The 14,411-nt window shown below is 64.5% G+C and overlaps 2 protein-coding genes across 3 annotated transcripts; both read right to left on the bottom strand.

Annotated features, from left to right (window-relative positions):
* Positions 1 to 480: 480 nt before the first annotated feature.
* Positions 481 to 4,580, bottom strand: SHISA4 (shisa family member 4). The gene is made up of 5 exons (XM_062624946.1): positions 4,422 to 4,580; positions 3,035 to 3,206; positions 1,997 to 2,130; positions 933 to 1,115; positions 481 to 826 (listed from the first exon to the last, which is right to left on the bottom strand). Exons 1-5 carry the CDS (start codon positions 4,492 to 4,494, stop codon positions 780 to 782), a joined length of 609 nt encoding a protein of 202 aa, XP_062480930.1. The 5' UTR covers positions 4,495 to 4,580; the 3' UTR covers positions 481 to 779.
* A 1,547-nt stretch (positions 4,581 to 6,127) lies between these two features.
* On the bottom strand, positions 6,128 to 13,561 carry INAVA (innate immunity activator). 2 transcript variants are annotated; one of them, XM_062624945.1, is made up of 9 exons: positions 13,402 to 13,561; positions 12,829 to 12,888; positions 11,963 to 12,066; positions 11,767 to 11,886; positions 10,544 to 10,748; positions 9,176 to 9,229; positions 8,728 to 9,094; positions 6,915 to 7,470; positions 6,128 to 6,250 (listed from the first exon to the last, which is right to left on the bottom strand). In XM_062624945.1, exons 2-9 carry the CDS (start codon positions 12,872 to 12,874, stop codon positions 6,155 to 6,157), a joined length of 1,548 nt encoding a protein of 515 aa, XP_062480929.1. In that variant the 5' UTR covers positions 12,875 to 12,888; positions 13,402 to 13,561; the 3' UTR covers positions 6,128 to 6,154. The 2 variants fall into 2 exon arrangements, with proteins under 2 accessions (XP_062480929.1, XP_062480928.1); XM_062624944.1 differs by lacking the exon at positions 13,402 to 13,561 and having other exon boundaries at positions 12,829 to 12,946.
* Between the last annotated feature and the right edge of the window lie 850 nt (positions 13,562 to 14,411).

Here is a 14,411-nt window from a genome sequence, read left to right as displayed (position 1 = left end):
AATCATCCCCGCACCCACAGCCCCATCCCAGGGTTCGATCTGCTGCTTCCTGACCCAATGGAACCCCAGCGTGGTTTGGGTTGAAGGGGACCTCAAAGCTCCTCCAGCTCCAACCCCTGCCACGGGCAGGGACCCCTTCCATAGAGCAGCTTGCTCCAAGCCCCTGTGTCCAACCTGGCCTTGAACACTGCCAGGGATGGGGCAGCCACAGCTTCTCTGGGCACCCTGTGCCAGCGCCTCAGCACCCTCACAGGGAAGAGCTGTGGGGCTGGGGGGGGGGGCAGCAGCATTCCCAGCCTGTCTCATCCCAGCGGCAGCTTTGGTGGGAATTGCCCATCCCAATGCAATGTGGGGATGGAGGAGCTCCAGGAGCAGAAGGGGATGGGGAGAAAGTCGCTATCCCCATGTTAGAGCTCCCCGGGTTGGGCTGTGGGGCTCTGCCCCCCTCCCCACTACGGACCCATGGAGGCGACACCAGGCTGTGGGGCACAAGAAGTGGTTTAATTCCAACCCCAGGGCCGCATCCGGGCGCGCAGGGTGCAGCAGCGCACGGCCCTCGGGGGGCCCCCGGGCACCCCCCCCTACCATGGGTGCCCGGAGCTGTTGGCACCCAGGGCCGGGTGGGGGCACCCACAAAGGACCCAGTGTGCGGGACAAGAGCTGCCCTGTGCTGCCGGCTCCGGGTCACCACCACTATGGACCTCATGCAGCCATGGCCCGGCACCCTCCCGGGGCCCCCCAACCCTGCTGCAGGAGGGTGCTTGGGTGCCCATGGGTGCTCAGGCTCCGGGGTAGCTGGGCTGTGCTGGCACATAGGGCGGAGGCGCTGTGGGGGGGAGCAGGATGGGTGTCACCCCCTGCGAGGCCACCGGGACCCCGTGGGGAATAGGGGGGGGTGCAGGGGGGTATAAAGGGGTGTCCCCGGTGCTCACCTGTGGGGTTGTAGATGGGGGGTCCAGAGGGGTACAGCGGGTACTGGGCAGCAGGGCCGGTCGGCGGGTACACGGGCATGGGGGTGAAGCCGGGCGGGGGGGGCGCGGGGCCGGCTTTGGGGTCCATAGGGAACGGTGCTGGGGCCACTGGGGGGGGGTAGCTGGACAGCTGGATCTCTGGGCCTGCGGGAGACATGGGGCGGGGGGGGGGCTGCAACATCCCGGGATGGGGACAGGGACATGGCCCCACAGCGCCCATATCCCACCCCCTGCATCCCTCTGCTCCCCCCTGCACCCCGCATCCCACCCCCTGCATCCCTCTGCTCCCCCCCGTGCACCCCGCATCCCACACCCTGCATCCCTCTTCTCCCCCCTGCACCCCCCATCCCACCCCCTGCATCCCTCTGCTCCCCCCTGCACCCCGCATCCCACCCCCTGCATCCCTCTGCTCCCCCCCCTGCACCCCGCATCCCACCCCCTGCATCCCTCTGCTCCCCCCTGCACCCCGCATCCCACCCCCTGCATCCCTCTGCTCCCCCCCTGCACCCCGCATCCCACCCCCTGCATCCCTCTGCTCCCCCCCCTGCACCCCCATCCCACCCCCTGCATTCCTCTGCTTCCCCCCGCACCCCCCATCCCACCCCCGGCATCACTCTGCTCCCCCCCCCTGCACCCACATCCCACCCCCTGCATCCCTCTGCTCCCCCCCTGCATCCCTCTTCTCCCCCCTGCATCCCGCATCCCACCCCCTGCATCCCTCTGCTCCCCCCTGCACCCCGCATCCCACCCCCTGCATCCCTCTGCTTCCCCCTGCATCCCTCTGCTTCCCACCCCGCATCCCACCCCCTGCATCCCTCTGCTCCCCCCTGCACCCCCCATCCCACCCCCTGCATCCCTCTGCTCCCCCCCTGCACCCCGCATCCCACCCCCTGCATCCCTCTGCTCCCCCCCCTGCACCCCCATCCCACCCCCCGCAACCCCCTCACCTCGCACCTCCAGGATTCCCCCCATCCCATCACCCCCATCCCATTACCCCGCACCCCCGTTGCCCCCCTGTCCCGCACCCTGCAGCGGGGTGCGCAGCCGCTGCCGCCTCTGGTGCAGGTAGCAGCAGGAGCAGAGGAAGCAGCACACGATGGTCGTGACTATCGCGATGAACAGAACCACGGCCGAGGCGATGCCCGCGATCGTCTTGGGGCTGCGGGGAGAGAGGCGCTGGGAGCGGGCACCCGGAGCGGGACCCCCCGGCACCCAGGGTACCCCCCGCCACACACAGGGTGCCCCCACACAGACCCCCCCCCCGGTCACAGCGGTGCCCGCAGCAACTGGGACCAGTGCAGGGTCCTGCTCCGTCCTTGGAGCACCCGGGGATGGAGGGGCAGGGACGGCCAGAGTGGGACCAGCACCCAGCACCAGTGCCCAGCATCCAGAGTCAGTGCCCAGCACCCAGTGTCAGTGCCCAGCACCCAGCGCCAGTGCCCAGTACCCAGTACCACCACCCAGCATCCAATGCCGAAGGCCAAATACCCAAAGGCATGCACCCAGTAGCAGTGCCCAGCATCCAGCATGCCAGCATCCAATGCACCAGCTCCTGGAACCCAAAGGCAAGCACCCAGCACCCATTGTTGGAGCCCAGCACCCATCCCTGAAGCCCAGCACCCATCGCTGAAGCCCAACACCCATCGCTGAAGCCCAGCACCCATCGTTGGAGCCCAGCACCCATCGCTGAAGCCCAACACCCATCACTGAAGCCCAACACCCATCGCTGAAGCCCAGCACCCATCGTTGGAGCCCAGCACCCATCGCTGAAGCCCAGCACCCATCCCTGAAGCCCAGCACCCATCGCTGGAGCCCAGCACCCATCGTTGGAGCCCAGCACCCATCGCTGAAGCCCAACACCCATTGCTGAAGCCCAGCACCCATCGCTGGAGCCCAGCACCCATCATTGGAACCCAGCACCCATCGCTGGAGCCCAGCACACATTGCTGAAGCCCAGCACCCATCGCTGAAGCCCAGCACCCATCCCTGAAGCCCAGCACTCATTGCTGGAGCCCAGCACCCATCGCTGGAGCCCAGCACCCATCCCTGAAGCCGGCTGGCACCTGAAGGCAAGGCAGTGGCGCTGCTGCCGCTCAGTGATGAGGCGCAGGGGGTCTCGGCAGCAGAACCGCTGGTGGCAGGACCCACAGCAGAAGCTCAGGAACTGGCACTCGAAGCCGGGGTGCCAGGACCCGTTCTTGTCCAAGTACCACAGGCAGTCCTCATCCGCCGCCGCTGAGCACAGCACCGTCACCGGGGCCCCGGCACCCCCAGCCCAGCCACAGCCACCCCAGGGACCCCCATAGCCTGCTCCATCCATCCCCGTGGCCCCACATATCCTGCTGCTATGTAACCCCCCTAAGCCGCTCCATCCCACCCCACATCCTCCTGGATCCTGCCCCATCCCGGCCCACATCTTCCTGTGTACCCTTCTCTATCCTGCCCCGTTGGTCCTGGTACCCCCCGGCAGCCCGCCCCATATCCCCCCATACCTTGCCCCTGTGTTCCCCCCATAGCCTGCTCCATCCCACCCCACATCCTCCTGGATCCTGCCCCATCCCGGCCCACATCTTCCTGTGTACCCTTCTCTATCCTGCCCCGTTGGTCCTGGTACCCCCCTGCAGCCTGCCCCGTATCTCCCCATACCTTGCCCCTGTGTTCCCCCCATAGCCTGCTCCATCCCACCCCACATCCTCCTGGATCCTGCCCCATCCCGGCCCACATCTTCCCGTGTACCCTTCTCCATCCTGCCCCGTTGGTCCTGGTACCCCCCTGCAGCCCGCCCCATATCTCCCCATACCTTGCCCCTGTGTTCCCCCCATAGCCTGCTCCATCCCACCCCACATCCTCCTGGATCCTTCCCCATCCCGGCCCACATCTTCCCATGTACCCTTCTCTATCCTGCCCCGTTGGTCCTGGTACCCCCCTGCAGCCCGCCCCATATCCCCCCATACCTTGCCCCTGTGTTCCCCCCATAGCCTGCTCCACCTTGCCCCACACCCTTGCGGACCCCGCTGCCAGCCCCCCCCCAGCTCCAGCTCTATTTGTGGCCGCAGCCATCTGCGCTCCCAGAAATAGCCCCGGGACGAGGCCCGGAGGCGCCGGGAAGCGCTCAGGAAACCACGGGGCTGGGGCTGAACCCCTCGGGATCGCGCTCGCTCCCCCCCCAACCCCCGGCCCCACGCGGCTCCTGGGCGGCCTCCTCCGGCCTTCACCGAACGCACAACGGGACCACGGTGGGGAAACTGAGGCACGGCCCGGGAGGACCCGGATCCCCCCGGGGTTCACTGCGGATCCCGGCCCCGTGCTCCCGGCTCTCGGGGACACCCCGAGGGGCGCAGGGGACATCGCGCGTTGGTGCAGGCCCCCCCCCCGCATGCGAGCCCCGTTCAGAGCCGGTGACACCGGGTCCGGTCCCGTCCCGTCCCCCCCCCCCCGGTGCTCTCTTACCCAGCGAGGCGGCCACGGCCACGAGCACGGTCCCGGCCAGGGGCCACGCGGTGCCGGGGCTACCGGGACCCATCCCGGGGGCCGCCGCTCAGCGCTGCCCGCGGGGCGCTGGGAGCCGGGGCCGCGCAGGCCCGCAGTGACGCCGCAGCCCCGAGCTCGGTCGCTGCCCGGTGCCCCCCCGCGGCAGCGCCTCCCGCAGCAGCCACCGGCACCGGCCCCCGCCGTGGGGGGGGAGAAACGAGAGCCACGGACACGGCCGAGCAGCCCCCTATGCCTGCAGTCCCCATCACAGCACCCCATCACAGCACCCCCCGTCACAGCACCCCCCATCACAGCACCCCCCATCACAGCACCCCTATGCCTGCAGTCCCCATCGCAGCACCCCCCATCACAGCACCCCCATCACAGCACCCCCATCACAGCACCCCCATCACAGCACCCCCATCACAGCACCCCCATCACAGCACCCCCATCACAGCACCCCCATCACAGCACCCCCATCACAGCACCCCTATCCCCACAACCCCCTCCCCGCACACCCTTCCCAGCACTGTCATTCCATTATCCCCATCCTAGCATCCCCATCCCAGCATCCCCATCCCAGCACCCCCATCCCTGCACCCCCATCCCTGTACCCCGCATTCCATTACCCCCATCTGCACACTCCCATCCTTGCATCCCCTACCCCTGCATCCTCATCCCATACTCATCATCCCGCACCCCTGTCCCAGCACTGTCATCCCATTGCCCCCATCCCAGCATCCCCATCCCCACACTCCCATCCCTGTACCCCCATCCCCACACTCTCATCTTCACATCCCCTAGCCCCCCATCCCCATCCCAGCACCCCTCATCCCCACACTCCCATCCCTGTACCCCCCATCCCAACACCTCCATCCCCACACTCTCATCTTCACATCCCCTAGCCCCCCATCCCCATCCCAGCATCCCTCATCCCCACACTCCCATCCCTGTACCACCCATCCCTGCACTCCCATCTTCGCGTCCCCTATCCCCACACCCCCATCCCGGCACTGTCATCCCATTACCTCCATCCCCGCACTCCCATCCTCACATCCCCTAGCCCCACATCCCCATCCCACCACCCCTCATCCCGCACCCCCCTCCCAGCACTGTCATCCCATTTACCCCCATCCCAGCATGCCAAAGCCTTACTGGGTGCCAGAGGGCACGGCCAGACTTGGGGACCCCCCTGTCATGGGAATCACCCCATCACTACCCCAGAACAGAGCCAGACCCCAACCCTGCACACACACACCCCCCCCACCCCCCCATCCTGTCAATGCCACTGCAGGGACAGGGACCCCCCAGGGGCCAGTGCTGGGGACCCACCAGAGCACCCCAACATGCACCTTTATTAGAGACCAGAGCCCCAAATCCAGCACCGCGGTGACACTGGGGGCACGGTGACAATGAAGGAATGGGGGGGGGGGGGGGGCCAGCCCCAGCCCCATGCACCCCAGAGGTGCCCATGTCCCATGTCACCGTCCCCATTGTCCCTGGGCCAGCCAGGCTGGGGGTGTCCCAGGGTTGGGGTGTCCTGGGTTGGGGTGTCCTGGTTTGGGGTGTCCCAGGGTCGGGGTGTCCTGGGTTGGGGTGTCCCAGGGTTGGGTGTCCTGGGTTGGGGTGTCCTGGGTTGGGGTGTCCCAGGGTTGGGGTGTCCTGGGTTGGGGTGTCCTGGGTTGGGGTGTCCCAGGGTTGGGGTGTCCCCATCACACTTGTGTCACAATCTCGCCGCTCTCAGGCACGTACACCTGCACGGACACACCATCCGGGGAGCGCCGCAGGATGGGGACTGGGGGGGGACCCTGTGTGGGAGAAGGCACCCATGGGTGCTGGCACCCATCCTGCGCCACAGCAGCACCCCGGGGTGCTGGGGTTGGGGCCTGCATGCACCCATCCTGGTGGGACCCCTGGGTGCTGCTGGGGAGGGAGACAGCACCCCAAGTGTCAGCAGGGACACCCCCCCCCCCCCCCCGGCTAGGGGTACCTCAAGTGGACCCACATGGGAACCTGGGTCCTGCTCGTGGGGCCTTGGTGTGACCAGAGAGAACCCTGTGGGACCCCAGTTCCTCCCCTGTGATCTCCTCAGGACCCCAATCCTCCCCCAGGGTCCCCTTTAGGGCCCGATCCTGCCCCACAGGACCTTCACCAGTCCTGTCCCAGGGAACCTGAGGGGTCCCCGATCCTGCCCCAAGGACCCTGTGGGACCCCAGAGCCAACCTGTGGGACCCTGGACTTGCCCGGAGGGGCCATCAGAGGGACCCATCCTGCCCGAAGGAGCTTGAAGAACCTTGATCCCGTCCCCAAAACTCTCCCAAGACCCAAGCACCTTGGCTCTGCCCCAAGGACCTTAACGGGCCCCCTATGCACCCCCTCAGGACCCCACCAGTGCCCGACCCCCCCCTCTCTCCCCATGGTGACGGCTCCATCAGGGCAGCACCCGCGGGGGTCCCCGTGCCCGTGCCCTACCTGAGCCCGCGGCAGCAGCACCCGGCTCACGGGCACGTCCCTGGCGATGCCGGCGCGGGGACCCCGGATCGCTCCCTGCCGGTCGAGGGAATGGGGCCGGGCCCCCCGCAGCCGGGCCCGTTGGTGCCACGATTTGAGCTCCTCGGTGACCGTGGCCTTGGAGAGCCCGCGGGGAGCCGCGTAGTCCTTGAGCGATGGGGTGCGCACGATGCGGCTGTGCGAGGGCACCAGGCGCTGGTAGCGCAACGGGGCCAGGTCCTGCTCGTACAGCACCAGCGGCGGCAGCAGCCGCTGGGCTCCCCGCGGGAAGTAAGCGGGGTCGGGAAGGGGCGGTGGGACCGGGGGATGCGGGACCGGGACCTCGGGGCTGCTGCTGCCCGGGGATGTGGCGTGCGAGACGCTGGACAGGTCCGAGATGCTGTCGTCGGAGCCGGAGCGGTGCGCGGGGCCCGGAGGGGGCAGGCAGGATGCGGGCACCGTCACCGTGTAGTACGTGGGGCGCCGGCGGGGGATGGAGCTGCGGCCCCGAGGCTCCTGCGGCCGGGAGCCCTCGACCCTGCGGGCAGCGGAGTGAGGGGGGGGACCCGACCCATCCGGGAGGCTCCAACCTCCTCCCCATGGGGTTATCCCATTCTCTTCCCCATCTCTATGATGTTATCCCCATCCCTCCCTGTTTCCAGCTCCATCACCTCTATAAAGTCATCTTCATTCTCCTCCCCATAGGGTTATCTCCAACCTCCTCCCCATGGGGTTATCCCCAATAACTCCTCCCTATGTGTGCAGCTCCATCATCTCCCTAGGGTTATCCCCAACCTCCTCCCCATGGGGTTATCCCATTCTCTTCCCCATCTCTATGATGTTATCCCCATCCCTCCCTGTTTCTAGCTCCATCACCTCTATAAAGTCATCTTCATTCTCCTCCCCATAGGGTTATCTCCAACCTCCTCCCCATGGGGTTATCCCCAATAACTCTTCCCTATGTGTTCAGCTCCATCATCTCCCTAGGGTTATCCCCAACCTCCTCCCCATGGGGTTATCCCATTCTCTTCCCCATCTCTATGATGTTATCCCCATCCCTCCCTGTTTCCAGCTCCATCACCTCTATAAAGTCATCTTCATTCTCCTCCCCATAGGGTTATCTCCCACCTCCTCCCCATGGGGTTATCCCCAATAACTCCTCCCTATGGGTTCAGCTCCATCATCTCCCTAGGGTTATCTCCAACCTCCTCCCCATGGGGTTATCCCCAGTAACTCCTCCCTATGTGTGCAGCTCCATCATCTCCCTAGGGTTATCTCCAGCCTCCTCCCCATGGGGTTATCCCATTCTCTTCCCCATCTCTATGATGCTATCCCCACCCCTCCCTGTTTCTAGCTCCATCACCTCTATAATGTTATCTCCAACCTCCTCCCCATGGAGTTAGCTCCATCCTCCCCCTGTTATCTCATTCTCCTCCTGCTGGATTTGGCTCCATCATCTCTAAAGTGTGTCTTCAACCTCCCCCCTATAGGATCAGCAATCTTCCCTTTGGTGTTATTTCTAAGTTCCTCCCAATGGGGTTGAATCCATCGTCTCCATAGGGTTAGCTCCATCTTCCTCCCCACTTATTTATCTCCATCCTCCCCTTGGAATTATCTCCAACCTCCTCCCCATGGGTTTATATCCATCTCCCTATCAGGGTTATCTTCAACCTCCTCTCCATGGCGTTGTCCCCATCCTCCCCATGGCTTCATCTTCATCATTCCATGGGGTTATCCCATCCTCCATCCTCCCCTTGCAGAGCCCCTTGGCCCCCTCCCCACGCACAGACCATACCTCAGGGACTGGGACTGTCCCCGGCGTCCCGCCGGCTCCGGGCTGCTGGGAGCACTGGATCCCGCCTGCCGGCACAGCACCAGGGTCCGGATGGGTACGAAGCGGTAGGGAGGGACATCCCCAGGCCTGCCCACTGCTGAGGACACAGGGTCAGGGCTACTGGGGGCCGGTGGGGACCCAGGATAGCACCGGGGGCTCCGTGTTCCCCCCTCCCCGGCATCGACACCAGGAGCTTTGGCCTTCTCATGGGCTCTGTCGGGGCTGGGGGGCTCCGGTGGGGACCCTGATCCCTCCTCCTCCTCCTCCTCCTCGCTGGGCTCCTCAGGGTCCCCCCGTGGGGTGCTGGCTCCCGGTGTCCGGGTCTCCTCTGTGCGAGAGAGATGGAGCATTGGGATGGAGGGGACACACTGGGGTCCCCCGTCCCCCCCGTGGCCCCACAGCCCCTCACCCTCCTCCAGCAGGACGGTGTCGGACAAGGAGCTGTCATCGGAGGTGCTGGGCTCTGCGGGATGGGTGCCATGAGAGCGGTGCCGGTGTCACCCCCCCCGGTGCTCCCACGGCTCCCGGCACCACCCGGTGCGGCCCCGGGGGCCTCCTCCGCTCCCCGGCTCCCACGGCCGCGTGTCCCGACACGCTCCGGGACGTGGCGGCACCGGCCCGGCCGGCTCTGCCGAGCCCCATGGGCAGCTCCCGGCCTGCCCGGCTGCGCAGGAGGAGCGGGGCCGGGCAGGGCCGGGGGCACCCCGAGGGAAGGAGGCGGCAGCCCCGTGGTCCTGGCGCTGGGGTGCAGGGATGGGGAAAGCACACGCAGGGAAAGGGGGGAGCCCCACCCCGATGGCTGCCACTGGGATGGGGATGTCGGGGGAGGGTGGATTGGGGGTAGCGATGGGGTGCAACGACCAAGGAGGGAGTTTTAGGGTTCATTCAGGGGGGATGCAATCAGCAGGGATGAAGTTTTGGGGTGCATTCAAGGGGGGGAAATCATGGGGGGATGGCGTATGGGGGGTGCAGGCAGTGGTAATGAATTGTTGGGATGCACTCGTAAGAGAACACGTTGGGGTGCATGCAGCATGGGTGGCATTTTGGGGGGTATCCGGAGGGGTGCATTCAGCAGGGATAAGGAACTGGGTTGTATTCCCCACGTTGGGGTGCTCTCTGGGGGGGTACATTCACTGGGGATAATGTACTGGGATGCACCCTGGAGGGGTGCATTCATCATGGGATGGGGCATTGGGGTGCATTCCCCAGGGATGGCATTCTGGGGGCATTTAGGAGGGTGGACATCCGTCCGTCCATCCATCCATCCATCCATCCATCCATCCATCCATCCATCCATCCATCCAATATCCAACCATCCAATATCCATCCATCCATCCATCCATCCATCATCCATCCATCCATCCATCCATTCATCCATCCATCCATCCAATATCCATCCATCCATCCATCCATCCATCCATCCATCCTCCATCCGTCCATCCATCCATCCAATATCCAACCATCCAATATGCATCCATCCCTCCATCCATCCATCCATCCATCCATCCATCCATCCATCCATCCAATATCCAACCATCCAATATCCAACCATCCAATATCCATCCATCCATCCATCCATCCATCATCCATCCATCCATCCATCCATTCATCCATCCATCCATCCAATATCTAACCATCCAATATCCATCCATCCATCCATCCATCCATCATCCATCCATCCAATATCCATCCAGCAATGGGGAATTGGGGTGCATGCCCCAAGGATTGTTATATGGGGGTGACCCCATGGCCAGGACAGGGCCATGGAGGAGCTCACCCTGGGTACCAGCCCGGGCAGAGAGGAGGCGCCGCTGGTTGAGGACGCTCTGCAGGTCCCGCAGCTTCTGCTCCTCCAGCACGGCCGCGCTCTGCCGGCGCCGCCGCAGCCTCCTGCCGATGTTCTCCTCGCGGCAGAGGCGCCGCGCGGCGCGGGCGATCTGCAGCTGCAGCGCCAGGTCCCGCTCCAGCGCGCTCAGAGGGTCCTGGGGATGGGATGTGCTCGGAACCAGCCCAAAGGCCCCCATAGGGGAGGCTTGGTGCAACACATCCCATCCTTCCCATCCTACCCCATGTCAGCCAACCCATCCCATCACACCCCATCCTTCCCATCCTACCCCATGTCATCCCACCCATCCCATCACACCCCATCCTTCCCATCCTACCCCATGTCAGCCCATCCTTCCCATCGCAACCCATCACACCCCATCCTTCCCATCCCATCCTTCCCATCCTACCCCATGTCAGCCCACCCTTCCCATCACACCCCATACTTCCCATCCTACCCTATGTCAGCCCACCCTTCCCATCGCAACCCATCACACCCCATCCCAACACATCCCATCCTACCCCATGTCAGCCCACCCTTCCCATCACACCCCATCCTTCCCATCCCAACATACCCCATCCTTCCCATCCTACCCCATGTCATCCCACCCTTCCCATCCCAACTCATCTCACCCCATCCTTCCCATCCTAACACATCCCATCCTTCCCATTCTACCCCGTGTCATCCCACCCTTTCCATTACAATCCAACACACCCCATCCTTCCCATCCTACCCCATGTCATCCCAGCCTTCCCATCACAACCCATCACACCCCATCCTTCCCATCCTACCCCATGTCAGCCCACCCTTCCCATCACAACCCATCACACTCCATCCTTCCCATCCCATTCAAATCCATCGTTCCCATCCCAATTCATCGCATCCATCCCATCCCATCCTTCCATCTTGCCCTGTGCATCCCATCCCTCACCTTTCCAGCTCATCCCACCCTATCCCATCTCATCATTCCTATTTCCCATCCCTGGCAGTGTTCAAGGCCAGGCTTTGGAGCAAGCTGCTCTAGTGGAAGGGGTCCCTGCCCGTGGCAGGAGTTGGAGCTGGAGGAGCTTTAAGGTCCCTTCCAACCCAAACCACCCCATGATTCCATGGATGATGACCTCCAGGATGGGATGGGGCCATGTCCCCTGCCCCACTGCACCCAGGCAGCCCCTCACCGCCCCACGCAGGACGAGGGTCTCATCCAGCTTGAAGGAAGCCCCGATCCTGCGCCGGACCTTGGGCGGCTTCTCCCCGGCTCTCAGCGGGTACTCGCGGGGCAGCGTCCCCGTCAGCTCCTGGGGAAACAGGGGGGGCCCTGAGCCGCTGCTGTGCCCGGGGGGGTTCGGGCAGGGTCCCCCTGTCCCCACTCACCGCCTCGCGCAGGCAGAGCCGGCGCAGCTCCTGCACGCACCCGTCCAACCGCGCCTCCAGCGCCCGCTGCTGCCCGGCCCGCGGCCAGCCAGGGATACCGGGACCTGGGCATGGAGGAGGGAGGGATGGATGGATGGATGGATGGAGGGATGATGAATGGAGGGATGGAGGAGGGATGGAGGGATGGATGGATGATGGATGGAGGGATGATGAATGGAGGGATGGAGGAATGGATGGATGGATGGATGAGGGATGGATGGATGATGGATGGAGGAATGGATAGATGAGAGATGGATGGATGGATGATGGATGGAGGGATGATGGATGGATGGGTGGATGGATGATGGATGGATGGATGGATGCATGGGTGATGGATGGATGGGTGATGGATGGATGATGGATGATGGATGGGTAATGGATGGATGGATGGATGCATGGGTGATGGATGGATGGGTGATGGATGGATGATGGATGGATGATGGACAGCAGACACCTATTGAGATTCACCCACACTCCCCCAGCCTCAGTTTTCCCCAACCCCAGTGCAGACCAAAGCACCCCTGACACCCCCCCACCCCCCCCATCAGCACCCATGGGTGCTTCAGCTCCCAGGGAACATTTCACCCTGACTCACCCATCCCCAGTGACTCAAACCCAGACCAGACAACCCCTCGCCATGCTTGCCCCCCCCCCCAACCAGGGGAACCCCCATTTCTCCTCCCCCAAAGCAGCTTTGCTGTATCCCATGCACCCAATTGCCCCATCCTCAGCCCGGGGGCACCGTAAGAGGATGCGTGTGTGATGGGGCACCCAAAAACCTTCCCCCCCCCCCCCCCCCCGCACCCCGACCCCCCCCCAGCACTCACCCGGCTGCAGCAGGATCCCACTGTCCGCATCACTCGCCTCCCCCATGCCGGGCCGGGACCCTGCGGGTGACACCATGGAGACACCTTGTCCCCGCGGCACCCCGCGGGCAGCACCCATGGGTGCTCCCCCCCTCCTTTCCCTTCCTGCTCCCCCCCATCCCCTCCGCATCGCCCCCTCCTTCCCCATCGCCGTGGCTGCGGCCGCCTTCCTGTAGGTCCTACAATAAACAAAGGTGCGCGCACACGTGCGTGGGGGCACCCAGCCCAGGGCAAAGGTGGTCTGGGTGCGGCGGGGCGGGGGGGGGGGGAACTGGTTTCACTGGGCTCCGCTCCCAGTTTCCAGTCCTTTTCCATCTGGGAATGGAGGGGGGAAGCTGCCGGCGTGGGAAAGCGGCTCCCCCCCGGCACCCCGACACCCCATTCCCTTGGGAACGGGGGGGGGGAATGGTGGGAGCGGGTTTTGGGGTGCTCAGCACTGGGTTCCCCCCCCACCACCACCTTTCCAGCCGGGCCTCAGTTTCCTGGACGGGGCTGGACGGGGGTCCCGGTGCGTGAGGATGGGGGGGTCCTTACCTGGGCGCTCGCCGCCGGCTCTGCTGCGCCCGGGCCACCGGGACGTGTTTGGGCTTGAGGCGCAGGGAGGGGAGGAGCGGGTGAGCAACACCTTCCGCAGCCTCGCCTCGCCCCGCGCCGCCCCGCAACCGGGCACCACCGGCGGAGCTGCCCCGGCTCCAGCAGCGCCTCAACGCAACCGGTCCTGTACGGGCTGGAGCAGCTCTGCTCGGGAGCCAGGCTGGGAGAGCTGGGCTGGAGAGGAGAAGGCTCCTGAAGGGGAGACCTGAGAGCAGCTCCAGTGCCTGAAGGGGCTGCAGGAAAGCTGGAGAGGGGCTTGGGACAAGGGATGTAGGGACAGGCCAAGGGGAATGGCTTTAACCTGCCTGAGGGGAGACTGAGATGAGCTCTTAGGCAGAAGCTCTTCCCTGGGAGGGTGCTGAGGCGCTGGCACAGGGTGCCCAGAGAAGCTGTGGCTGCCCCATCCCTGGCAGTGTTCAAGGCCAGGTTGGACACAGGGGCTTGGAGCAAGCTGCTCTATGGAAGGGGTCCCTGCCCGTGGCAGGGGTTGGAGCTGGAGGAGCTTTGAGGTCCCTTCCAACCCAGACCAGGCTGGGATTCTGTGACTCTTGGCTTCTCATGGTGTCAGTCCCCATGGTGTGAGCTCCATCAGCCACCCTCAAGAGCCGTAGGGCAATGAGGAGTGGCTGGAGCTGAAGCAGGTGGATGGATGGATGCATGGATACACGAATGGATGGATACATGGATACATGGATGGACACATGGATACATAGATGGATGGATGGATACATGGATGCATGGATGGATGCATGGATACATGGATGGATGCATGGATACATGGACGGATGGATGGATACACGGATGGATGGATACATGGATGGATGGATGGATGGATGATGGATACATGGATACATGAGTGATGGATGATGGATGGATGTATGGATGGATGGATGATGGATAATGGATACACGGGTGATGGGCAGACGGATGCTGCCTGTTACTGGGTGACA

Source organism: Pezoporus occidentalis, unplaced genomic scaffold, assembly GCF_034315485.1.
Source record: "Pezoporus occidentalis ecotype Australia unplaced genomic scaffold, CSIRO_AGI_Poc_V1 ctg274, whole genome shotgun sequence".
Taxonomy (NCBI): Eukaryota; Metazoa; Chordata; class Aves; order Psittaciformes; family Psittacidae; genus Pezoporus; species Pezoporus occidentalis.
Note: the sequence above shows the minus strand (reverse complement) of the source record. Positions and strands in the feature narration are given on the sequence as shown.